Source organism: Prinia subflava, chromosome 15, assembly GCF_021018805.1.
Source record: "Prinia subflava isolate CZ2003 ecotype Zambia chromosome 15, Cam_Psub_1.2, whole genome shotgun sequence".
NCBI classification, from domain to species: Eukaryota; Metazoa; Chordata; class Aves; order Passeriformes; family Cisticolidae; genus Prinia; species Prinia subflava.
Genome location: NC_086261.1, coordinates 3,240,906 through 3,266,958, shown reverse-complemented (window position 1 = coordinate 3,266,958; position 26,053 = coordinate 3,240,906). Strand labels below are relative to the sequence as shown.

General features: G+C 45.4%; 1 protein-coding gene across 2 annotated transcripts in view; it reads right to left on the bottom strand.

Annotated features, from left to right (window-relative positions):
* Positions 1-4,555: 4,555 nt before the first annotated feature.
* The window catches only part of ADAMTS17 (ADAM metallopeptidase with thrombospondin type 1 motif 17), a 156,075-nt gene continuing 134,577 nt past the window's right edge, over positions 4,556-26,053 (bottom strand). For both annotated transcript variants that reach the window (XM_063412718.1, XM_063412719.1), the window contains 3 exons: positions 24,912-25,064; positions 11,046-11,223; positions 4,556-8,862 (listed from right to left, as the gene is read on the bottom strand). In XM_063412718.1, coding sequence (XP_063268788.1) covers positions 8,711-8,862; positions 11,046-11,223; positions 24,912-25,064 — 483 coding nt within the window. In that variant the 3' untranslated portion in view covers positions 4,556-8,710. The remainder of the gene's footprint in view (positions 8,863-11,045; positions 11,224-24,911; positions 25,065-26,053) is intronic.

Here is a 26,053-nt window from a genome sequence, read left to right as displayed (position 1 = left end):
CTCCTGTATTCTTGACGTAGGAAAACGATCCTGCTTGCTCCAGAAATTCAGGAGTCACCAGCATGGTGCTGACCACCTGTATTATTCCTTAGGTCACGTGGCATGTCTACTGGACAGATTGATGTCTGTACAGCTGACTGTTTGCATATCAGTTCTAGAGGCAAAGGAAATGCTTTAAATCCCAGAGCACAAATGTGCACTGCTACAGAAAAGCAGGTGGAGATGTGCCAAGTTACAGCTCCTTAGCTGCTGCCCCTGTAAGGAATGCCCTGCGAGGAAAACTGGAAAATATTTCATGAAAGAGCAAAGATAACACAAGACAATCTGGCAAAGGGTAGAATTTAATATTAATGGCTTTCCTTTAGTCACTGTATTTCCTGTTCCTAAGTTAACTCTCTAAAATCAGGCATGGTCAGAGAAGGGCTATAAACTCTTGCACATCTTAAAAGGTCTTTACTGAAGGATCTCAGAGCACTTTGCAAACGTTAAGGACTGCTCATGGATGGCTTTTCCCTGAGGAGATTGGCCATGTAGCCAGTGGGCAGATGCTCCTTTGGCTGCTGAGGCCAAACACTGAAAAATTTGGCTACTCTGTAAGAACATCTTTGCCTCCCAGGTTCCTGTCATCACAGGAACCCAAAAATGAGAGGAGCTGGGCTTCCCTTGAGCTCAGTGTAAAAAAAAAAACCTTCCTGATGGACAGATGGTAACAGACACACAGCAGGGATGGGCTGGAGTCCCTTCAGCCAGCAGCCACTTCAGGATCTTGTCCCTGCAGATCTCAGGGTTACCTGGAGACAGCTCCTGGCTGTGCCTGGCTCAGCTGCTGCTACATCTGAACATCACCATTAGAGCACAATGAAACTCGCCTGGAGAGGGAGCTGGACCAGCCCCACCTCCCCATCCCTCCCTGCCAACTGGTGCTTGCCTGGAGGAGTCCAAAATCAGTCCAAGCAGATAAGAGATGGACAATGTGGCTTCTCTGAGTGCTCAGAGGAGATCCTTCTATGCCCACCCACATCTTCCTCGAACCTGGCAAAGTACCTGAATTACTCAGCTGACTTGCCAAGAGAGATTGAGGCTGGAAACCTCTCTAGAAAGATGTCTCTCATTAGGAGCAGGGAGCTGGCTGGGGCACAGAGCTGGGAGAGGAGTGTTCCTCATTCCTGCCTCACACTGGGCCCTTCAGATGCTCTCCTCTCCTGCAAGATGCACTGTTCTGTGACTGCTGGCAGAAATTAATGAGCAGAGCTGGTTGAAAAACTTTCCATCAAAACAGTGCTTCTGCTTTGCCAGAAGATAGTTGAAAAATTAAGTGGAAAAATTAGAGAAGAGAGCCTGGGTTTTGGCTGACATTGTTGGTCCAAAAATCCCAAACTTGGGATTTTTTAGCCAAAAATGGAAGCATTTGGGGAAAGCAGGGGAGGAAAGGGAGGTCCCTGGCAAGACTTAGTGATACCCTGAAAAACATCTACAAAAATTCTGACAAATATGAGGGTGTTTTTGTCGATTTTATCTTTTTTTTTTCCCATAGTGAAGGATACTTCTGCTTTTAGAACCATTCTACGGGGAGGATGAAAACAAGTAAATAAGCTTTTTCTTTCTTACACATCTGGCTACAGATCAGGCAGCAACTCCTCTGGAGAGACCCATCAGAAGACCACATCTTTGCTAGGAGCTGCCCAAGAGCTGATTGCCCCAAACTAGAACTCTCAGAAAGGGACACACACAGAGCTGGTGCTGCTGTGAGTTTGTACAGCTGATGGGAGGCCTCGATAACCTCTCAGCTGCCTTGCACACAAATAAACTGAGCCATGGGGACAGCCAGGGAACAGGGCTTGTGGTGGAAGGTACTGTGCACACAGCTGCTGCAGAACCACCCGTGCTGAGCACTCAGGCAGCCACAGGCAGAGCTGTTGTTGCAGGGAGAATGGCACATGAATACCTGGGAACCCACAGAAAACTCTTTTCCATCTTGCTTACCCAATAATGTGGTTTTCCTTTTTTCCCCTTTAAAATGGTTTTTTCAGCAAAACATGGTTAGGAATAAAAGAGATGGAATCTTCCTTACCCTCTGGGAAATGTGGCTGACAGCATCTCTTGGGCTCAGTGTCACTGTCCCCTCCTCAAGGCATTGCTGGCCAGAGATGTGAAGGGGGAAGAAGCCACGAGTGAGAGCAGCTCCAGGGTGATGATGCCTGAGCAGAGCAGAATTCCAGTGTTCCAGCAGAGCCCTCCTTCCTCAACACAACCCTGGGCACGGAGCAGAGCTGATAGTGCTGAAGCCAGAGCAGCACAGGTGGCAGCAGCTCTGTGAGAAAACCAAATGTTGTTATTGAGCAGTGAGGAACAGGGGAGGTTAAGGTTAATTAAGGTTCAATTAATGTGATTTTCTGAGGAATCAGACCATGGTTCTGGGCAGGATTTATGTTTTAAACAACATGTATTCTTCAAATTCAATCTAGATGTGGATTTCATACCTTTTCCTTAATGAGAGCAGCGCTGGAGGAGGCAGGCTCAGGAGTTCTGATGTGTCCTGGCAGGGAACTGCTGCAGTCTCCTTGCTGACAGCCTGAGCTTGACCCTCTTCCCATCACAGCCTGGGGTTCCAGTCCCAGCCACTTCCACCACAGGCAGCTCTGGCTCAGAACCTCCAGAGTGATAAAAGACTTCTTGTGTGATCATCTCAGGAGGGAAGTTCAGTGCCAAACAAAGCTGCAGTCTGATTGGGTCCTTTTGTCATAAGAGACAAAAGCAAAGGGAAAAATACAGAGCTGGGGAAAGAAATGGAAGCTGAAAAACATTCAAATAATGTCTTTTCTAAGAAGATTAATAAAGTGCAACCCAAGAATGGCTTCTCTGGTTTTGCTGGACAGGCTGCACTGATGTTGGTGCAACACAAAAGACTCTGTTAGAGGATTCCCCTTTTTCCCTGATCCCTCAGCAGTCCAAGAACTTTCACTCCGTCTCCAGAAAGGCTCCAGTGATGCTCCAGTGTGCAGTGACCTGACAGAAAGCTGTCAGTGATCCTTCAGCAGCTGGTGCTTTGTGGGGTGCTGGAGCAAGCCCTGCAGTCTGGTGAGCTACCAGTGCTCTCCTGGTGAAAAGTGAGTGTCTTCCTCCATTCCAGGCCACGTGGAGAGCAGCATCCCATCCCACTCCTCCTGACACCATCACAAGTGTGAGTGCACGGAATGGGAGCACATCTGGCACAGCTCTTCTCTGCCTGGAACTCCACAGCACACTGGTGTTTGCAGTGACATCTTCAGCAAGAAGAAAACATTCCTTTCCCCATGGAAATTCTCCAGGCGGTGTTGGGGAAAGCACAAAGGAACATTTGGTTTTCACTCTACCAGAGAGCAAAGTCCTCAACAGTGGTACTGGCTGAGCATGGGGCTGACGTGGGGATAAAGTGTTCCACATTCTGGAAGGAAAATTCCTTCCAGAGCAAGCAGGGTGCTGCAAGGGACAGCTGAGGCTGCTGTGGACACCAGGAGAGTGAAGGGAGCAGGTGGGGTTGGTGGAGGCAGAAGTGACCTCCAAGGAGGGGAGGAGGGATTTTCCTTTCCTCCTGATCCTTCTGTGCCAGAGCACCAGAGCCATCCGACCCCATCAGCCTTTAGTGACCTTGGCTGAGGTGCCTTAAATAAAAAAAACCCAACTGAGCTCACAGGGAAGGGCAATGGCTTGGGTAGAAATGGGGATTAGGAATAAGAGAAAAACAGCAAACGGCCACATGCAAAATAGGCAAAGTAAGTATATAATCCTACTGGATTTATGGGAGAGATATTGGCACATACCAGGAACATTTCAAGCCAAATGTATGACAGCATTCCTTACACCCCTCCCACCCACTGCCATACCCCAGCTTAATGCAAAGCCCTTTGGCTTCCCCAGGCTTTGAGCTACGTTTTATTGTTCAAACAGGTCAACAATTGCAATCAGATGTTGACTGCAGGCAAGGCACAAACACGATGATGTGTGAATGCACAGCACCCCTTGGGTGGAGTTCCTGCAGTGCTGCTGCTGTGAAAGGTCCTGTGCAGGGTGGCAGCTGGGCTGGCACCTCCCAATCCTTGGAAATCCGGGAAGCCCAGCAGTGCTGAGCCATGAACCCGCTGTGAGATCAGCGAGTGAGCTCTGTTACTGAAGTATAAACTGCATTTCTGGAAATCGTTGTGGGAGGAGGGCTCTCACACCAACTCTGCCTTGGTTTGTTATAAAATCATAGAATCGTTTGGGTTGGAAGAGACCTTTGAGATCATCAAGTCCAACCCAGCACTGCCAAGTCCACCACTCCACCATATTCCTGGGTTTTTAAGGCTGCTTCAGAAAGATGCTGCTCCCACCTCCAAGAGCCCTTTTAACAAGAACTGAGCTGGAGTGGGACACAGATGATGGCATCTCTGTAAGACAGGCTGGGAGAGGATCCTACAGGTGTACCTGTGTGCAGCTGACTGCAAAAACAACCTTCAGCATGCTGGGGGGAGCTAAGCAGGACAAAGATCCTGACTAGTGCCTACAACAAAGACATCCAAACCACGTGGCACTGAAGTAATTCCATTTATTTCACACCAGGGGAGGGTGCAGCCAGGTTATGCAGACACCTTCCCAATGGATGGCATTGCTTTGCTCCAATACAAATTTCCACATGCTCAGAGCTGTTCATTGTCAGGGGGTGCCTGGGGAGCTGCTGCTCCCTCCAATCTCTGGCACAGCAAGAACAACCTTCCCCAAAAGCACTTGCAGAACGTCCCTCTCCCCAAGCAGAAGCTGCCCCCTCCCCACAGCCTGCCCAGGCACACACAGATATCCCAAACACAGCCTGGCACGCTCTTCCCAGACAGGAATTTTCTCCTGTTGTGTCACTGACCACAGACCTGGCAAGGCATTATTCAGGTGTTAACATCCCTGCGCTTTGTTTTGCAACCTGACCAGGACAAGAGCCATCATTTCTTGGTTTGTTAGCACACTGAGAACTCTGAGGTGCCAGAATTTTACTGCCAAATGACCTTTTACACCGACCACAGCAATTAAACAGTTGGCTTGGATTTAACCAAACCCCAGTCTCAGTCCAGTATTACACAGATGCATAATGTACCACTTACAGCTTCACTCCTTTCTCTTAATTTTCATGCTGTTGGATTTGCTTTGTATTTTTGTTTCAAGTTCAGAAACCTTATTAAAGTTGTTATGGAAAAAATAAATTTATTATTCAACATATTCAATTTGTTCAAAATGGAATAATCCTATTTTCTCTTTTTTTGGCTTCCATTTACAACTGGTTCCATTCAGTTTGACTGTTTTTTATCTTTTTCTATTTATAACCAGCACCAAGAAGAAAATTACCATGGATACAGTACATATGCAAATTAGCTAATGGAAAAAAATATATACATTTCACTCTGTAATGAGAAAACTTAAATGATATTATTGCCATGGAGAATATATCCCTGTATTATAATAAAATATCAAGCAATAATTGACTGCTAAGATTCTTTTCCACCGACAAAAAAATAGCACCATACATGAGATAGTGAGAATCTACACTCAATAACACAATTGTGCAACTAGAAATGTACAGTACTTTAGTAACAGTACAGAGTATTGTTTACAATATGGAAATACCACCACTGTAATCAAAAGAGCATCAATCTCTTATGAACAACTAAAACAAGTATTGTCATAGATACACTGAAACAAACAGCTTTTCTTTTCACCAGAATGTGGGAACTGAGGGCAGAGCATAGCTGTGACTTCATTGTAAAGCTCCTATAAAGTGATAAAAACCAGAAGTGCAGGAATATTGAACAGAATTAAATGTTTTTGTTATTATTTTTCTGGCTGTTATGTGATGGGATGGTTGTCACCGGGTGAAGTAAGAGAATTGAATAAAATGGGGCTGTGTTTTGCCATCAGTTCTTAATCAGTGTTGGGGAGCTTGATGATAAAAAATAAAAGGTTGATGCCTGCTAATCTGTGAGCTGTGAGAGCAAGTGAAGTGGTTTTATCTCAGTGCTCATACAGTTGAAAAAAATCCTTGTAAATTCCTGTTTCCTTAGGTTGGAGCCAGAGCTTGGACCCAAGTGTCCTTTGGAACCAGCAGATTGGTCAGGTCACAGGTGTAACCAGCCTAGCACCTGCTCTGGACAGTGGCCAGCAGTGAATTATTACTGAAAAACACAAACCCTAAAACCCTTCCTCTCCTATGTCCTACCTTTTGCCTAGAGAGGGTCACAGATCAGCACCAGGAGGAAAATGTTCCCTGCTGTGGAGAAGCACCTTTGATTCCCAGCAGTGATAATTCACACAATTCTGCCAAGGTAACAGAGAAAATGTTGCCCATGAGAAGAAAAACAGCAAATTCCAAACGGAGTGAGGGGTGCCAGGGGACTCAGGGGTGGCTGTGGGGGCAGGGAGGCAGCAAGGACAGTCCCAGTGTCACTGCAGGCTAATGGGGAAACACCACTCTGAATTACAAACATAAACCAGGTCCTCTGGGCTGTGTCTGATCTCTTGCAACTTTCTCATTAGTAATTCTTGTACTGTTAATTTGCCTAATTGAGTATCACCTGGTATTGTCTAAATCTTCCCTGCCACCCCTGCAAACAATTTTCCCTTGATTACTTACCAAGTACTTACACAATCTCTGGGCTGGGCAACAGGGTGGGAATAACAGAAAAAAGATGTTTAATCCTGATTACAAATTGCCAAAAAAAAAAATCCAGTATAACAAAAACCAAGCTGGAATCATTTCCCTGATAGAGAAAATCATCTGAGGCATTGGAAAGCAGATCTGTTTGAGACAGGCACTTGAGGAAAAAGAGGTGTGCAAATGTGCCCTTGTGCATCAGGCTGGCTCTGGTGCACACGCACTCAGTCACACTGACAAGCACAGATGGAAATGTGAAGCCCACACAGGGTTAATCTGTTGATGAACATTATCTCCCTGTGCTTGAAAATTTTAGTAAAATGCTAATAGGTTATTCCAGTGAGGTCCTGGATATGGAAGAATTCTACTACGCAAAAAATTGCTTTTAAGACAGGTTAGGTACTAAGAGTCTTTATCCTTCCTTGCACTGACACAAAGAGACAACAGCAACAAAGACAACCTGGGGCCAGGAGAGCCCCAGGCCAGCCTGGCCCAGGCTGGGGGAGCAGCTGGGCTTGGTTCTGTGCTCAGCTCCAAGAGTCAAAGAGTCACAGGCAGTTCTAGAGCGAGTACAAAGCTGCAATTATCCAAAGGGCTCTGAGTTCTGTTCCTGTCACGAGGAGGGGGCTGAAACTCACCCACGGCATTGTGCCCTGGCAAGGGGAATGATGCTCATCAGAGCAAGATGTGACAGCGAGACACTGACGCGTGTGACAACGGAGGGGACAAGCCCTGCCCTGGGCAGAGCTCCTGTTTCAAGTCTCACATCACAGAGAGGAGTCTGGTTTAAAGTGCAGAGACGTGGCAGAGAGTGCTGTGTGTGCAGCACCTGGAAATGCTCTGACAGCACCAAACCTGGCAGCACCAAAGCTGAGAGCACCGCAGAAGTGACAGGGAGCATTCAAAGACAGCAAGGAAATTCCCAGCTGAAGGCAATGGAAGTCTGAGCCCTCTGGCTTCCCACACGCTCCAGGTTGAATGTCTTGCATCCCTGCCTGCTTCTGGTTACTCCAAAAGCTACATAACCTCAGCTGTATAAAAGAGGCCAGAGATAGGAAACACCTGTTCTGCTCCCCACTACATCCTTTTCTTAAAGATTTTTCCTAATTCAGTTTCTGTTCCAACCCTATCCAGTTTCACAGTCCTCTTAGAAGAATCAACAGTCTCATTATCTGATTGACTTCTAAAAATTGGAGAGGGTTTAAGCCAAGCAATCCCTCAGTGAGGTCTATGGGATGAAAAGATTTCTGGCTTCTCCCATCTCATGTAAATGGTTCTTGTTTAAAAGTAACTATCTACGGCTGTTAATAAGCTTCCATGTCATTAAGCTCAGAGAAAAATCAGGTTTCATAAAAGAAACTCTATTATTCTGGGGAAAAGATAGAGAGGATTGTCTTTTAAAATTAGAAGGAAAAGCACTCCGTGTTAGTGGCTCTAAAAATATGACTTGGAATGTTGGATATAATTATACTGAGTTTTCTGTAGGAAATTCAGAGATGTCCATCCTCTACTATCAGTTTTCACAAGCTTTTACAGAAAATCCTCTCTTTAAAGTAAGTCTTTCATTTTTGCATGTCCCTCCAAGCCCACTCTGCAATGGGATAACTGCTGGGAACTGAAAACAGATAAAAGCCAAGATTAAAAGATTAAGCAATGTCTCTACCTTTGCTGAATTACTTTGCCAGAGGCCTTCCTCCATGGAGGTACCCATAACCTTATCCAACAAAATCACTTTGCAACTCCTGTCCTTTTCTTTAATGGTAGCAAGCCATCCAGTGGCCGATGATTTAATATATTAAAAAAGCATTAACGAAAAATGTGAGGATGTCAAAATATTCAGAAGTGATTGGCTCCTTGAGATGACCCTTTCTGTGTTTTTTTTAAGGTGGATGAGCGGATGACTTTGGTGTCCAGTCTGTAGGATTCGTTTCAAGTCTCATTAGGTGTGCTTTGGGATCCACCACGCTGTAGCAACTCCTGACGTTCCAGTACTCAGACCTACGAGTCTGTGATTGGCATACAAACAGCTGGAAGACTCTAAGGAGTGGCACAGGTTCATTAACTCTTCTGCTGCATCTTGTTTGCATAAAAGTCTCTGCACGTCTGGCAGCAGCGCTGGTACCACCGCATGTCCTGGCACAGGTTCTTCTCGCGGATCACCCTGCAGTACACTGTCCACTGGTCCCCCGTGCACTTGTAGGTGAGGGCAGCTTGGAGGAGACAAGAAAGGAGAAACTGCCAGGTTAGCCAGGGGCAGCACTGCAGGTGTGAGCAAAGCCCTGCACCTGAGGGGAGGGAGGGCACTGGAGAACAGGGGATGTTCTCTCCACCAAAGCATCGGGCTCTTGGAAGAGCTTCCCTCCTTCCCTGGGCATGAATGGGCAGTGCAAACCTCCTCATGTTGCAGCTATTTTGTCTCGGAGGCAAACAGGCCTGGATGAACACAATATCCAAAGATTCAGCCCAGATTTAAGGCCATGAACCCCACCACAGTCAATGGGATGCAGATGAATAAATCACACACCTGGCAAGAACACCTCGGACAGACCTTATGAATCTGAGATGGGAGAGTTCACATAATAGAAACTAAACCACAAACAAGGCCAGGACTAATATTTCAGAGGTGCAATGTCCCTCATAGGTTGTGAAGAAGACAGGAAAGAAGTGACAGAATAAATCCCTCTGAATGTGTCATAAATGAGAGACATTGAACCCAGAGACAGAAGTCAGGCGAGGTGAACTCCACACTTAGATTTGGATAACATTTTTGGAAATGTTATCAAAGACAAAAATCCATTCTGAAGTAGGGACAAGGCAGCATGGGGTCTGTAGACTACTGGAATCTTTTTCTGCCTTTTTTTTTTTTCTGATGCTCCCATTGCAGAAAACAGAAAATTCTGTTTAAAGATAATCCAATTAGAACTGTTTATAAGCAAAAAGAGCAAAACACTCAATGATATGTCTTTCTACTAATATCAAATATCATTGTTTCTGGCCCTGGTGATTCCAAGCCTGGTTTAGAAACAAAAGCATTCCAAATTGCTTGCAGATTACTTTCAGCAGGGACTTGAGCCTCCTCAGTCTTCTAAACACATGAACATTTTATTGCTTTGTCCTAAAATGTGAATTAGGATGGATTTCTTGTCTCATCAGTGTTTCAAGGGCTTACTTCTCAAATGAAATGTTTTCCTTTCACTATGCTCTTACAGCTAAAATATCTGGGAAGCACTCTCATACCAGAAGAGGTTAGAAGCCCCTCAGCATGAGTGCATTTGCAAGAATGAAAGTCCCCATTTTCTCTTAAAACATCTGGTAAACTTTTGGGGAACCAATTTCAGTTCAGAAGCTTCAAGTTCAGTCCTAGTTGAAGTGTTATTTAATACTGGACAGCACTATTAGAAAATGGTTCTCTATTATTTAGCAGCTCTGTGTTTTCATGTGTGTTAGAGGTTTCTCAGCCTGGAAGATCAGCTCAGCTGTGACAGAGGAGGCTGCTCTTTCTGGTAACCTCTTTTTCTTTACAACCCAGCCTCTTGTATCAAAAGGGGACAGGAGGCACCCATGAGGCTGTGTCAGTGTAGCTGATGCCTTAATTTCACTTCATCTTACTGATGATAATGTGTGAAATGTAAAGAAACCAACTTGGTTCTTGGAGCTGTGGTGGAACACACGGGGCTGAAGTTTGGAAAAATATGATTTTAGTATATTCATATTTTTATCCCCTTATAAATGAAGGAAATACAACGTGGAAAATCATGAGATCCCCACAGATTTGTATTAACAGAGGCATTCTTAACTAGTGGCATGTCTTAAGTACAGTGTTATGGTGTGTAAGGAAACAGATGGTTATCACCATATTCCCATCTCAGACAGGGACACAAGGAATGCAGGAGGGTGAGGAGGAGGACAATGACAGAAAATCACAGGGTTTATAGGAAGAGGCTGGATGTTCCCTTGCCCCCCTGGGCAAATCCATCCATCAAACCACCTGTCAGGGCCATGCATTTTCTTGGGGCACGATGAATAAATGATCCTACCTCACACTCACTGCAGCCCAGGCAGCCTGTGGAAGGGTTTGTGATGGAGAAAGATGCACCTGCCAGCTCTCTCACCTCTGTGATCGATCAATCCATCAATCAATCAGTCAATCAATCCAATCAATCACCCACCATCTGTGTGCTCTCTCAGCTCCATCCCCTGCCAAGCACGCCACCAGGGCACAGCCTGAGGCAGGGCTCAGACAGGACCTCCCCACAGCAGAGTGGGAGTTCAGTCTGGAGTCTTTAGTCTGGAGCCTGCCTGAGCCTATCCCAGTTTGTGGCCCTGGACAGTCACTGCAGCCCTCACTGGGCACCCAGGGCAGCCGGCGCCCTCCCCCAGGCCCGAGACTCACCCAGCCTGGGCGAGGTGATGGTGTTGACGTTGATCCTGTCGTTGCAGACCTCCTGGTGGCACTGCCTGTAGGCCGCGGGCTTGGCCAGCGCCGGGCACTCGCTGCCGTGGCGCCCGGTGACCTTGTGCATGCACTGCACCACGCGGGACTGCAGCCCCTTGCCGCACGTCGAGGAGCACTGCGGGAGAGAGCACAGAGAGCACACTGAGCACACTGAGCACACTGAGAGAGCACAGAGAGCACACTGAGAGAGCACAGAGAGCACACTGAGAGAGCACAGAGAGCACACTGAGAGAGCACACTGAGCACACTGAGAGAGCACACAGAGCACACAGAGCACACAGAGCACACTGAGAGAGCACACAGAGCACACAGAGCACACTGAGAGAGCACAGAGAGCACACAGAGCACACTGAGCACACTGAGAGAGCACACAGAGCACACTGAGCACACAGAGCACACTGAGAGAGCACAGAGAGCACACAGAGCACACTGAGAGAGCACACAGAGCACACTGAGAGAGCACACAGAGCACACAGAGCACACTGAGAGAGCACAGAGAGCACACTGAGAGAGCACACTGAGCACACTGAGAGAGCACACTGAGCACACTGAGAGAGCACACTGAGCACACTGAGAGAGCACACTGAGCACACTGAGAGAGCACACTGAGCACACTGAGAGAGCACACTGAGAGAGCACACAGAGCACACTGAGAGAGCACAGAGAGCACACTGAGAGAGCACACAGAGCACACTGAGAGAGCACAGAGAGCACACTGAGAGAGCACACAGAGCACACTGAGAGAGCACACTGAGCACACAGAGCACACTGAGAGAGCACACAGAGCACACTGAGAGAGCACACTGAGCACACTGAGAGAGCACACTGAGCACACAGAGCACACTGAGAGAGCACACTGAGCACACAGAGCACACTGAGCACACAGAGCACACTGAGAGAGCACACTGAGCACACAGAGCACACTGAGAGAGCACACTGAGCACACAGAGCACACTGAGAGAGCACACTGAGCACACAGAGCACACTGAGCACACAGAGCACACTGAGAGAGCACACTGAGCACACTGAGAGAGCACACTGAGCACACAGAGCACACTGAGAGAGCACACTGAGCACACAGAGCACACTGAGAGAGCACACAGAGTACACAGAGCACACTGAGAGAGCACGCTGAGCACACAGAGCACACAGAGCACACTGAGCACACAGAGCACACTGAGAGAGCACACTGAGCACACTGAGCACACTGAGAGAGCACACAGAGTACACAGAGCACACTGCAAAAACCACTGCCACAGCACAGGAGCAGCTGCTGGAGCTGAGGGCTCACAGCTGGCTCACCGTGGCAGCAGGGACCCTCCGTGTGCCTGCTGTGTTGTCCATGGTGGTTTTGCATCTTCAGGGAGTGCTGTGAGCAGAGGAACTCTCCTGGCACTGGGAAGGAACCTGTCGTCTTTCTGCCCTGAGTTCATCACCTACTCTGACTGTCCCCTGGAGATGCTCATGGGGTTCAAGCAGACAAAAATGCAATTCCCCCCACCAGTCATGAAGAGGCAAAGCTGAAAAATGTGTAATGCTTAATTATGGACCAGCAGCTTCCACCTCCCTGTCTGTGAGGGGACCTGGTGGCACTTGGTTTAAAAGCCCTCTCCAAGACTTGCATGGTCTAACAAGGCTTCCTCCACAGACAGCATGAGCACAGCCAAGCACTGACATAGGATAAATCCCAGGATTTCAGCACAGGCTGGCAGCTCCTGCGTGCCCAGACCTCTGAGGAGCTCCGTTTTGGAGAGAACACATCAGGTATTCCAGTATTCACTCCCATCCATCCCTGCTAACTGTCTGGCACTTGCCTGCCCTCCTGGGAGCAATTGCAAATTGTACTCATGAGTTTTGGCTGCTATTAGCCAGGAGGCCCAGCCTGTTCCTATGCTCTCTTTGTTGTCATACAATCAGAGTCCCTCCCTCTCCCTCCCTCTTCCTCTGGCCCAGTCACTTGTGATTTACAATGTCCTACTTGCACGCTGTTCAATTTTAATAAAGCAAACACAGTGAGCACAGGGAGGTGCAGCAGCTGGAGTCAATAAAAGAACCTTGTATTTAACATAAAGAAACAATGGCTTGCAAGACTTGGGTAAGATTCCTGTTTCTGCTAAAGCCACACACAAGCAAACGATGGGGGAGAGGAGGAGGTGAGGGAAAGCCCAGGAGGTATCAACAGAATGATGTGAAAAAAAGGTCATGTTTTCTGTTCTCTGCTGCTTCTCACCAAAGTCAGGGCATTGGAGCTTTCTCCCTGAAAAACACCATCACCTCACAGAGGTAATTCTCAAAAGAGAGATGCCAAACATTGGAGATGTTCAGAGGATGGGCATCACTGAGGTTGGATGAAGTCCAGATACAAATCCTGTGTGTGCAGTGTGGCTGCTTGTGAGACCCAGATCCAAGGGCAGAGCATGGGGATGCACACAGGGCTCCACCTCTGCATCCAGGGGGGCTGAATACAGCACAGCCACGGTCATTCTGGTCTGAAAGTATCACAAGAAACCCCTGCTGGTTGGGGATTTCTCCTTTACAAACTTCTTATTTCAGTTTAGGTTCAACACACCAGTTTACGACAGATAATTTTAAACTTGGATTTTTCAGGTGTTGAATTTACATAAGAAATTGATCACTGTCAAACAATACCTCAGCAATGGTTACAGTATTTAGGATTATGCTGAATGAACCCTTCTCTTGCCCTACAGTGAGCCATTCCAAAAATCAGGAATTAAGGTCCCTGATTTAAATCCCCTTCAGAATCTGAATTTATGCAGTGAGATCTGGGCATTACATCAGTAATGTAACTCAGCTCCTTCCCAGCACTGAGTGCCCTCAGTGACTTCCACCAGCCTGGAAGCCAGTCAGGCATGGCCACTGGATTTAAAGTGAACTATTTTCATCCTGATAAATGCAACTATTAGGCCCTTCCACTTCACCAGTCAAATGCAACCTTTAATCCTCAGGATTTCAGGGGCACTTTTAGTCTTCACAGTGCTTTACTAATCTAAATCCTCCCCAAACTCTTTGCTTTGGGAGGGGAATTGTACATCCATTTTGCAAACAGAAGGGCTGTTATCACAGAGGCATTAAATAATTCAGGCTTGGGTTTCCTTCACATGATTATAACAGTGAGCCTGAAACCTCTGTCTCTGGCTTTTAAGCACCCCCTGTGCTCTTAACGGAGGACATGGAGAGAAAGAAGGGGAAAAAGGACAAGCACAGCATTTTCCTCATAAGGTGAATTAGATTTTCAGATACCAACACACAAACACTCACCTGCCTTTGTCTGTGCTCCTGTCTCTGCATTTGTTAACCAGCAAGGAGGGCAAGCAATGAAACTTTTTTCCACAAACGCTGCCAACTCCAATCCTCAGACAAATAACAGCAGAGCTTTTGCCTGAAGCAGTTTTATTCCTTCTCCTGGGAGACTGGGATCATCACCTATGCTATGCAATTAGTTTTTCACAGCCAGCAAGACAGATTTTAACATCTTTCTTGAACTCTTTAGGGCTTGGCAGCTAAAGGAAGGTTGGACATCTGGCTTATTTTAAGAACAAAATTTTCAACTCAGTACTTGGATAGTCTCTTTCCTAGGAATTTCAATAGGAAATAGGAATAGATACAAAATACATACAAAGGGGGGATTGTTACTCATGCTGCACTATGGGAAGAGGATCTCATTAAAAGAGGCATAAAAATGAAACTCCAACTGCACAAATTCCCATAAATACCTCTCTCCTTCTTTGGACAGCTAAATGCACTGCTATGGACTCTCTGTTCCCAAATGGTTGCAGAGCAAGGAACCACATCCACAGAAAAAAGTTCAGGGCTGGATTCAGCAGAGAAGACCCACCAGCAATCTGCCTCCTCTGGGAAGCTGGGCTGGGACAAGAGGTTGAGCAGAGATGCTGGTGCCAAACAAAGAAGTGGATTTCCCCTTCCACAGGCACGGCCAATGGTGTCACTATCACAAAAATGCACGTGCAAAGTGCACAGAGTTTAACCAGAATACCCTAAACTGACAATACAAGAACTGTAAACTGGAAATCCACCCCCAGGCAAAGATCAAAGGGTTGTTCAGCACTGTAAAATAGACGTGGTTAATGAACAGCTACAAAAGGTGAAGCTAATGAGAGCCCCTGTAACTCCCAGTTCAAGCACTGCTTAGGAAGGCAAAAGCAAGACAAAAATGCCTCCATTCACATTCTTTGGCAGTAACATGCAAGCCAGTGGGGATATCCAGAAGGAAATAAACTCACAAATTGTCAAGGCAGCAGCTGCATTCAACAGCTTAAAGAAGATTTACTCACTGAAAAACTCCAACCTTAGGAGCAAGCTATGATTTTTCAACTGGAATGCTATTTCCACCTTAGGATACTGATATGAAAGCTTGAAATCTAGCAAAGGTGCTGACAGATGTCTAATTGCTTTGAAAGTAAATGCCTCAGGAGAACATCAGGTATTAAAATAGAACGAATTTAGAGAAAGTGCTGAGAAACGTCAGGGCCTTCATCAACTCCTGGTCTACAGGAGATAGGCAGAGAAAGAGAGAGGAATGAGAATGACTTGAGCCAGGGCAGGGCTGCTGTTGGGCAGCACAGCAGAGAATCCAAAGAATCCCTCTGCTGAGGCTTAGTGGGGGCAGAAAAAGTACAGATTTACCAGCACAGAGACAGGCTCAGGACTGAACGGGATAATGGATCATTGCTGAAGGCTCCTGGGAGGCTGGGATACATTTCAGACCCCAGGACACCTTCAGAAATGTCACTTTTCTAACCTCCAAGGGATAGATGTAAATAGATGTAAATCTTTTTTTTTGTTTTTTTTGTAAGAAACTTTTCCCAGCAGAAGCAGGAGGTCACAGCATCCCCCCTGCCAGTGCTGAGCACCCTGCAGTAGGGACAGGGCTGATCTGTCAGAGGAGATCCAGCTCTAGATGACTTAGTCATAACTAAGCTGCAGGCAAGATGGGGTTTTCTCTTTCCTCATCAGCCTGCAGTCATCTGATGTTTAAAGACACTGGTTTGTCCCCAGTTTGCTGAAGCTGCTGCAGCCAAGGATAACACCATGGCTAAAGCTCCAATATTGAGAGATAGAGTCATGCTTTACTGACTTCAGAGTTCAAGTATTCAAGGCGTTAGGGTAGAGTGTTTTTCCCCTCGGGGGTCTTATTTCTTGCCTCTATGAAAGTCAGAAAGAAAGCAAGACAAGTTCCTATTAAAAACATTCTAGCACAGCATCTGAGATGAATGACAAAGGTCCTGTAATTGCTCCCTTCCCGGGACCTTAATAGCACACACATGTGTGCTCTGAGAGCCAGTGCTCCACACACCTTCACATCAGGCTTTTTATGAGGATCACTAATTTAAACTCCATAGTTCTAGCTGAACAGCAGTGTGCAATACGCTTTCATAAACACCAGGTCAACTTTCACCATGGCATCATGCTAAAGAAAGAAATATCTGTCTTTTCAGTGATAAGATCTAATTAGCCCAAAGCAAACTGTAAGCTGTTTTTCAAGCTTCCTTGTTCTTTTCTCTTCTTTCTTTCTTTTTTTTTTCTTTCTTTTTGAACCCCAGATCTGTAAAAGAACATATCTGGTCTTGCTTACAACAATCTTTCATTTGGAAACTTTTGTGAAATGACTGATTTGTTTAATTTAGCCAAGAAGAAAAAAACGCATACCCTTCTGACTCAGTATGGGAAGAAACAATAAATTATGGCAGCGAATGCTTGTGGCTGATGTGACAGTATCTTAGCAGGAAAAGAGAAGCAATTTTTGCAAACTGCCTACAGCTGTACTTTCAAACTGCACGACCCCGAGGAACAAGACCTGACCAGCACATCCAGCATGTCTCACTGCATAATTAAGCTTGGCTTTGCTATTCTGAAAAGTTCCACTGTGTACAGAGAGTTCAGAGATTAAAGGCTGAACACATGAATATTCTGGGTTGTGACAGTGCCCCTAAAGTACTTGTGCAGTGGAGCCCAGGTGGATGCTGATGAGAAAATGCCATTTAATCCAAAATTCCAATCAGGCAGAATTTACCTCTCATGAGGTTTCTGTTTCAAGAGCAGAGCTTTGAGGTGATCCAGTGCTGCCCACAGGGGACCATATTCTACTGCACTTGTGCTGTGTTTGGACCTGTGGCAGAGGTTACTCCACCAGGACAACTGCAGGCACCTGATGGTGAAAAACCCCTAATGCAAAAGGCATAATCAAGATAATTTTAAACACCCTCGGTAGTAATGGACAGCTGTGGGATCACAGAACTCAGGTCAGGCTGGATGCTGGAGAATCCCCCTGCTCCTACAGCACTGTGAGCTGCTGGTGCTGAGCCAGGCTCTCAGGGCTCACATGAGCTCTATTCCCACCCTGACTCCTGCCCCAATGTCATCCTGAGAGAATATCCTGGCAACTGAAGCCTCACTGAATGCATTATTAGTTACTATTAGTTATTCCTCAGTTAATGATCAATGCTCCCCAATGCCATTTATTAAAGAAAGCAATTAAACTAAGGAGTCCTTTGGGATTTTTTAATTTCAGCAAGAGGCTGCTCATCTCTCATTCAGTCCTGCCTGGGCATTTTCTAGACCTGGAGCTCCCCATCTCTGACATGTGTGATGCTGGCTAACACTGTCTCATCTCTCTGCACAGTCAGTCACCTCCTGAAAGGTGTTCTGGGAGATTGTCACCTTAATGCCTTGGCAGTCATTATAGATCTCAAAAGGTTATTGAGAAGACTGAAATTCCAGCAGTCCCTGCTAGCAGTACACACTGTGTGCTCTAAGTATTCAAGGGGAAAATCCTCTTCAGACAGGTACTACAGAATTTACATGGTGAATTACTACTCCCCATATTTTCAAAAACGTGATCCAGGACACTGTAAGGTCTCAGAGTAACTCAGAGAAAATGAATGCCAATACTTGAACAGGCTTGTCTTTCACTCTTTCTTCTTTTTCACTTTAAAAAACAAGAGTATAAAAATCACAATGTAATTTCATTTCCAATCCACAGGTCTTGGTGGAAGGCTTTAACTCTCCATCAAAAAATGCACTTAATGGACCAGGCTTTTAAATAAAAATATCAAAAAAGAGAAATTACTCTTCCAGTTAATAGGCTCACTGGAGGCTGTATTGGAATATGAGACAATAACACTGTGGCAGAGCGTGCTCCACTTCAAACAAAGCACTGATTAATCTGATCTTTTTGCAGCACATTCTCCTTTACTGTGGAACCCTCACAATAATTTGTACCATGGATGTTCCCAGAAACTCCAGTGGAGAGGAGCTGTGCAGTGTGTTGTGCAAACAAGGAGCAGCTTGGAAGGCACAAACAGGATTTGGCTTCTGGAGCCTGCAGTGCCCAGGGGAAGGACATGGCCAGCACTGCAGTCTGCACCTCTTCCCTTTCCATGCCCAGTTCCCAGCCAGAGCTGGGGCTGGCTCTCAGCCCAAGCCTAGGCACAGGCTTGACCTTGTTTTAGTGCCATTATGCAACATTTCCACCTCTGCCCACAGCTAAAGACATTCCACAGATGTGGGGACAGACAATCACAGAGCAAAAGGGTGGGACTGATCTACTGAACCAGCCTGGTTCAAATTCAAGTGTCCCTGGCTGGTAAAACCAATTTTGGGCCATTTGATCTCATCTCTTGTAGGGAGGGGTGCTTTGAGATTTAGCTGTTGGCAAGAAAGGCTCTGGTTTGCACATCAGTGATCGTGTGCCAGAGCCACAAACCACAGGGAAGCACAACTCCGAGCAGTCCATGGGGCAAGACTTAGGTTTAGGACAGATGCTCTGGCTCCTGGCCATGTCTAGGACCATTAAAGCTTGTTGGATCCTCTCCTGTCCCACCCAGCTCCATCACCTCCTGCAGAACAACTGATGTGCATCAGTGAGGCTGTGGACATCCTTCCAGAGCTGCTGAAGGAACACCAGCAGCCATAAATCACCAAGTTGTTCTGTGGCAGGGAAGGCTCTGTCAGCCCTAATGTGCCACTGCAGTTTTAAGCTACCACCCCTCCTGCAGAGTTTTCTCTCAATCCAACAAGAAAAATTATTTTCTCCAAGGTAGAAGAAGATGAACTTAGTTCTGACCTTTATGAAGAATAACCAAGTTGTCCACAGCTTATCATAAACAGATGTCGGGTCAAGCCATGAATTTGTAATGAATGTTAGAACAAAGGGCAGTTTTGCTTCTATATTTATAACAGCTTTGAACACACCTCTCAAACCACAGCTGTCGTTGATTTACTCTTCTTATTATGTAATATGAATTAATCATTAAAAGTGAGGCACATAGAGGATTTTGTTGATGTTCCCAATCATTTGGAGCTTGGAAAATATGCCTTCCTGGCACTGGGAGATTGCTGCAGAGTATTTTTGAAAAAAAGAGCCCCAAAACCCAACACATTTTTTGGTGTACTGCAAGGCTGGGGGTTTATCTCTCAGAGAATAAGACCTCCTGTAATCCTGCCAAAACAATTAATTTGCAATTACAAATCTTTGTTACCACCCACTGTGATGAATGACTGCTGATCCTCAGTGTGAAGCACCTCAATGTCTGGCACAAAGCCAGTATTTTTCCTGTAGGAAATTAGATTCTTTTTTCTCTCCCTACTGTTAATGTTCTCCTGGGATGAGAACCCATCTCCAGGATTTCTCAGGCTCAGCAAGTTCTGTAAAGGAATTGGCAGCTCTTGATGCCCAGGGAGGGCAGGTGGCTATGGGTGATTTTTCAGATGTGCTTTATCACTATTGACACTATTTGGCAACAAGAATATTGTTTAACATTTACACTTTGCCAAGCTGATCCTTACTGGTGCTTTCCAGTTTCTGGAGTGTACAATCTCTCTGAATCCAGTGAAGGTTGTGCCAGGTGGTTATACAAGATGTGAAGTGGTAGAAATAGATTTTTCCCTCTACTTTCTCTGCTAGCTGAAGCCCAGCTTGACGTGTCATAGATTTGCTCTCTCCTGAGAGCACAAATCTGTGATGGTTTCTACCCAAAACCCAAAGATTCTGCCCAGCCCAGCAGGTCAGGTCCTGCTGTGCATGGCATTGGCATAAACCTGCATTAACTCAAGTGCCTGAATTAATCTGGGTTTACCTCATGTAAGAGAGACTGATATCTGACCCAGAGTGCTGAGTGAGATCCCTGGCCCGTGGCCAGAGGGTTGTAGGGAAGAATGAAAGACAGTTACCCTGGATTTACACTGGGTTATCTGAGATTAATACAGGCCTTAGTATTTACAGAGCACCTACTGTAACTGCAAAGAAAAAAATATGGCAAAGCCAACGTGCTACAAGGCCTCTATGTGTCTTTCTTCTTCTAAAAATCTTTTCATTGGGCTAGGTAATATAATAGGTTAATGAGCTAAATTGTTGCCTGAGGGACAGAAGTTGCATATTTAAACTTCCACCCACAGAGCTGAAAATGCCCCTTGTGAAAGTCAGAGGTAATGATGGAGCTTGTGTGTCTGGCTTGTAATTCCACCTTTCTTGATAGAACACCAGTGAAATGGAGAATAGGCAAAAAAAAATCAAACTGGGAGCCCTGAACTATTCTGTACTATTGGCTCCAAATACAGAACTCTGGTCAGGACAGAATTTGAGACATGTGAAATTGGAAATAAAGAAAAATCCATAAAAATCTTGTGGAGAATAGCTCCTGCTATATAACCTTGCCTCCTCAATTATATCTTAGAAGAGTCCAAAGGACAACTGGAGGAAAGGAACTCAAAAAATATAGCCTAGGCCTGTATAGAATTGAAGAATTGTTAAGGTTAGGAAAGATCTCCAAGGTGAAACCCAACCTTTGCCCAAACATCACCCTGCCCACTGAACCCTAGCACTGAGTGCCACATCTGCTTGGCTTTTGAGCACTTCCAGGGATGGGGACTCCACCATTTCCCTGGGGAGCCTATTCCAATATTAAACCACTCCTTCAGTGATGAACATTTTCCTGATATCCAGCCTGAACCTCCCTTGTGCTATCTCTGGTTGTCTGGGAGAAGAGCCTGACCCTCACCTCAACACAACCTGCTTTGAGATGGTTTTGGAGAGCAACAAGGCCCTGGCCACCTTTTCCTGCCACATCTCTGCTGGAGCGAAGGGGAGAGGGCTGAGAACAGGGGGGGAGCCTTGGGTGGCTGAAAAGCAGCCCCTGGAGCTGCTCACCTTCAAGCACAAGATCTGTGTCACCACCACAACTCACCAACCCCTCCAGCTCCCTGCATCATCTGGGACACGTTTCCAGTGACTCCAATGGCAAACCCAAGTCCTGCAGTTGCTCTTTCCAGCACAGCCTGGAGCAGGGAATGGTGTGGAGCTGGGCTGTGTGTCCTGCTCAGCTCCCCAGAGAGCCACACACATAAAGACATGCTCTGTGCTTGCAGGAATGTAGTCCTCAACGTAAAGTTTGTCAGCAAAAATATAATTCACCATGAAAGAATGAACTACTGTCTTGCTAAAGCATCAAGAGGCACATTTTCAGCAGTCTGGGAGTCTGAGGCAAGTGTTGGGAAACTGAGCAACCTGTGTTTGTTCCTCTGACCAGCACAACTACAACAAAAATGCAAAAATGCTTCCAGCGCTAGAACATTTTACAGCTCAGATTTCAAACAAGGAGGAACTATTTCAAAGCAGAACGAGTGTATGAGATGTTTGTTTCTTTAACTGAATGCAAACTGGATGTGGAATTTCCTCTTGGAAGAAACGACTGAATGGGAGATGGCTTGGACTCCCTTTTGTATATTGCATCATGTACAAAAAGGGATGATATCATGAATTGCAATGCTGAAGAATCCAGGCAAAAATAAAATAATTATTTCAGGTAAACACCTTCAGTGGGTCTTGCGTTGTGCAGTTCACATTTCTATTATGTTTGAAGACTCTGGAGCCAGGAACAGTTTAGTTATGAAACTAGTATCACCAATGCTGAGTTAAAAGCTAAAAATAATACTTATAACCCTTTAAGATAATTGGGTTTAAAAGAGAAGTGGCAGCAGTGCAGAGAAGCTGCAAGTTTAGCAGCAGTGGTAACAGAGGTCTAGTAGCAGAACAACTGTCTTTAGAATTCCAGTACAGTTTGTTAATCTCAGCTAACTCAGAGCCATTTAAAATAACTTTACAAACCTGGCCTTATGTGTATGCAAAGTGAACTGGATATATCAGTTCCCTGTGAGACACTTGAAGCATGCTGCAAATATATTAAGAATATACAACATGACAGCCAGGACTGTGTTGCTGAATCTGCTCAATTGGGTCCAAATGTTTTCCACAGCTACAGGACACAGCAAGGACCAGCTGCAAATAAACCTGACAGAAAACAGGATAAAATCTCTCTTCTTTCAAGCATGGGTAAAGGCTACAGAGCTGTTGCTCAGGCCAGTGGATGAGGTTTGGCTGGTGGGTGCAGGTCTCAGATCAGCATGGCCTTGTCTCCAGCCCTCACCTCCTCTACGTGGGAGCTGAGAACTCAAACCCACAATTTGTCTGGGGTAGGTGTGGAGGTTTTACTGCTGCTGGGAGCTCCTTAGGGGGCTGATCTATCTCCTCATGCAGAGAGTCCATGTATTCTACAAATACTGCCACTACTAACACAAAAATAACCCCGTCATACCACCCAAACAGCCTGCTCTGTTTACAAGTTGTATCTGGACTTGACTTTTTAAATGAGGTTTTCCCTCTCTCTTACATGACTTCCCATCATCTTCAAAGAGGATCTTGGTTTGGGAAATTAAGGATCAGAGGCCAAGTCACCAGGCAAGCTGTTTGCACAGAAAGCATCAAAACCCATTATTTTAATCTGTGATAATTACCACTGTTAGTTAAATCGTGCTTCCCTGATGGTTCTCAACAATAAGCAACAAATGCACAACACATTAATTGCACAAAGTTGTTGCTTGTTCTGAGATCAGTTTGTATTAAGAGAAAAAGTTTCCATCTTAGTCAGCACAAAGCTCTCTCCCAGTGACTTTTACAGGGCTGGGAACAAAAGTTTTACAGTGGAATTTTGCCCTGCAAGGATGAATTTTAAAGCATTCACTATAATCTAATGGCTACAGACTTTGTGTTTCTCCTTAAAGGAGGAATTCTTTCAAGCCAGAGTTGCTGATAGCTGTAAAGGCTCCCCTCCTAAGTCCAAGCCTTGTATTAAAGCTTCTGGATCGTCATGATGAAAATCCTTCACTCAGGATTTGTGAAGAATTGAATTCCACCACACCAAACATTTCAGCTATCTGGGTTTCTGGAACAACACATTTTCTTCTAAGAATTGTACCTACCCTTTTCTAGCAATCTCTATCCCTCTACTCAGAGAATAAGAATCTAATTGTGTGACCTAAGTGTCCGGTCAGAATTAACCAATATGTCTAGAATTTTAAATGCTCATTACAAACCAAATCTAAGTCCAAGAACATCCTGCTGGACTCACACAGGGTGAAATTCCTGGGAAGCAGAGCGCTGGCACAGGCTCTCTGCAGACAGAAGCAGGCCACATATGCAGCACACAAGCTTTTGTGCCCTCCTGCACAGGGATGCTCCTGATCCTGAGTTAAGAATCACAAATAACAAGTGATTCTGCACTGATCCTGCCCTGCTTACATGGAGACATTAAATCCATCAAACACTGTTTACTGTGACTCATGTAAGACTGCAGCTCTCCCAGCAGTGAGCCAAGGCCTTTATCAGATTGGAACTGTTCACACAACACTGAACTTTCCATCCATGTAATTGATGAACACAAAATTATTTCATATTCCTCCCTATCACGAGAATCCGGGTCTGTTTGCATGCCAAAATGTTTTGGTGTTCCACAAATAAATAAATAAATTTTAAAAAAAAAGTTATTTCACCTGTTAACACGTGGGGACTGTTTGCTTTGGCCAGCTTGCATGGACTCTGAGTGCCAGGTTATGAATAAAATAATGTTCAATACTGTAAACATCTTGTGACATAAATTCCTGGCTCAGCATAAATAAGACACTCTGTATGTGGCAGGTTCTTCCTGCATTCTCTAGCCCTGACACCATTAAATTCATATGTCTATGACAGAGTATATACATAATTGTAATTCCTAAAAAAAAATGCAATCACAGATAAGCCAATTTGCCCATCCTGGGCCTCTGCTTCACTGGATTTTGCTTGCTGGAGTTTGGGTTTTTGGAAAGCCAAGTGCAACTACTGTATCCCAGTGGTTTCTGCACATGCCGTACATTCCAGAACAGAAAGCAGGTTTTCTGTTTGAAGAACAGCACAGTTAGAAAGATAAGATAAAACCAAACTGGAATATCATCTTGCTGGGAAATTTTAGTCCTCTATGCAAACACGAAGTCAGTAATGTAAAGGATGTTTTCTGAACAACACTGGCCAGGGTTCAGCTCCTCACACTGCCAGGCCTCCATCCCAAGCAAAGCCTCGTATTACTTTAGGATCAGAATGCAAATACAGAGCAGACTCTGCTCTGGTTTGATCCACTGCATGCAGGAACTAATTCCATGATGTCACTGGAGAAATAAAGTTCAGACAGGCCTAAGTGAAGGTGAGCTTCAGTGCTGAGGAAGGGACTGAAGGTTTTGTCTCTGCCTTTAAACTCAAGCTTTTCTTTCATTTCAGGCGGTTGGAATGAGTCTAGGACTGGGACTAAGTGTGTAGGTCCAAGATTACCCTGAAAACCAGTTAAACCTTTTTTTCCTAAATATTTAAACTGCAAATGACTGCAGGCAGCACAAGGGAGCTCAGCACCCTGAACCTTTGCTCTTAGAAAGGAAACAGCACAAAGTGTTTGCAGTTACCTTGGACCAGTCTCCCGTTTTCCACTCGTAACAGCCTGTGTGATCCTCGCACTCCTCCTCGTCCCTCGGCCTGGTGGCTGCATCACATTTGCCTTGGGAGTTTGTGCACGTCACTGTTCTTTTCTGAATTCCCCTGCCACAGTCTGCTGAGCACTGCAAAAAAACAGGGGTTTGGCTTTTGTTACATGCTGCTGAGAAATGATGGCTTTTATGTTGGTAACACAACTCAGAGGAAAAGCTGGGCTTGTGAACACTGAGGAAAATGATAATCCGTAAGATTTTATTACAATAACCTAAGTCACTCTTACATGAGTAATTTGAAAAGCTTGATGACTGCTTGTGAAATATTTTACTTCTGAAAAATGGCAATTCTGAAAATCAACCTTTGAAAAATGTCAGCTGGCTTTTTGCTACAATTGGTGTCACTAAATCTTGTGTGGAAGAGCTCCTCATTCATACTGAAGGACACTCAGATTCACTGCACAGAACTGCCACATCCCTTCATGTATCATGGGATCCATCAAGGGGGATAAATGGTGGTGTTAAATGGAATTTTAAATCACAGTAGCATGAGACCACCGTTATAAACACGTTTTGTGCATATCATGGCAAAGCCACAATTCTCACACATTCTCATGTGAAACACACACATCATGTTCACTTTTTGATTTGCCATCGCTATCTTAATTCTGAAAAACTCTAGCTAACATTTATTGAGTGAGCACAAATTACTCACAAATGATTTTGTGCCTGGGCTGCATGGAATTAGCATCTAAGGAGCAGGGACATCTGGTCATTCACTTGTTATCTTTGCCAATGGTTGGAAGTTCTTGTTTAATGAAGAATTTGTCAAGGTTTTATTGGCTGTATGAGGTGGGAAAAGGACACTGGCACGAACTGAACCCAAATTTCTGTTTTCAATACCCAGCTTGGTAACAGAGCACCTGCTGTCACGGCCACCTGTGTCCTTGTCACCACCCCTGAGCACAGCCACTCTGCCTGCTCCTCATTCTCATGCCACTGCAGTGCTTAAGAGTGAGAAATCGTCTTGCAGAGCCACTGGGGACAGGTGGGTGGAAAAATGATCTATGTACCAGCTGAGATAAAAACTAACCTCCTCTGGCATGTCAAGTTCTCCCCTT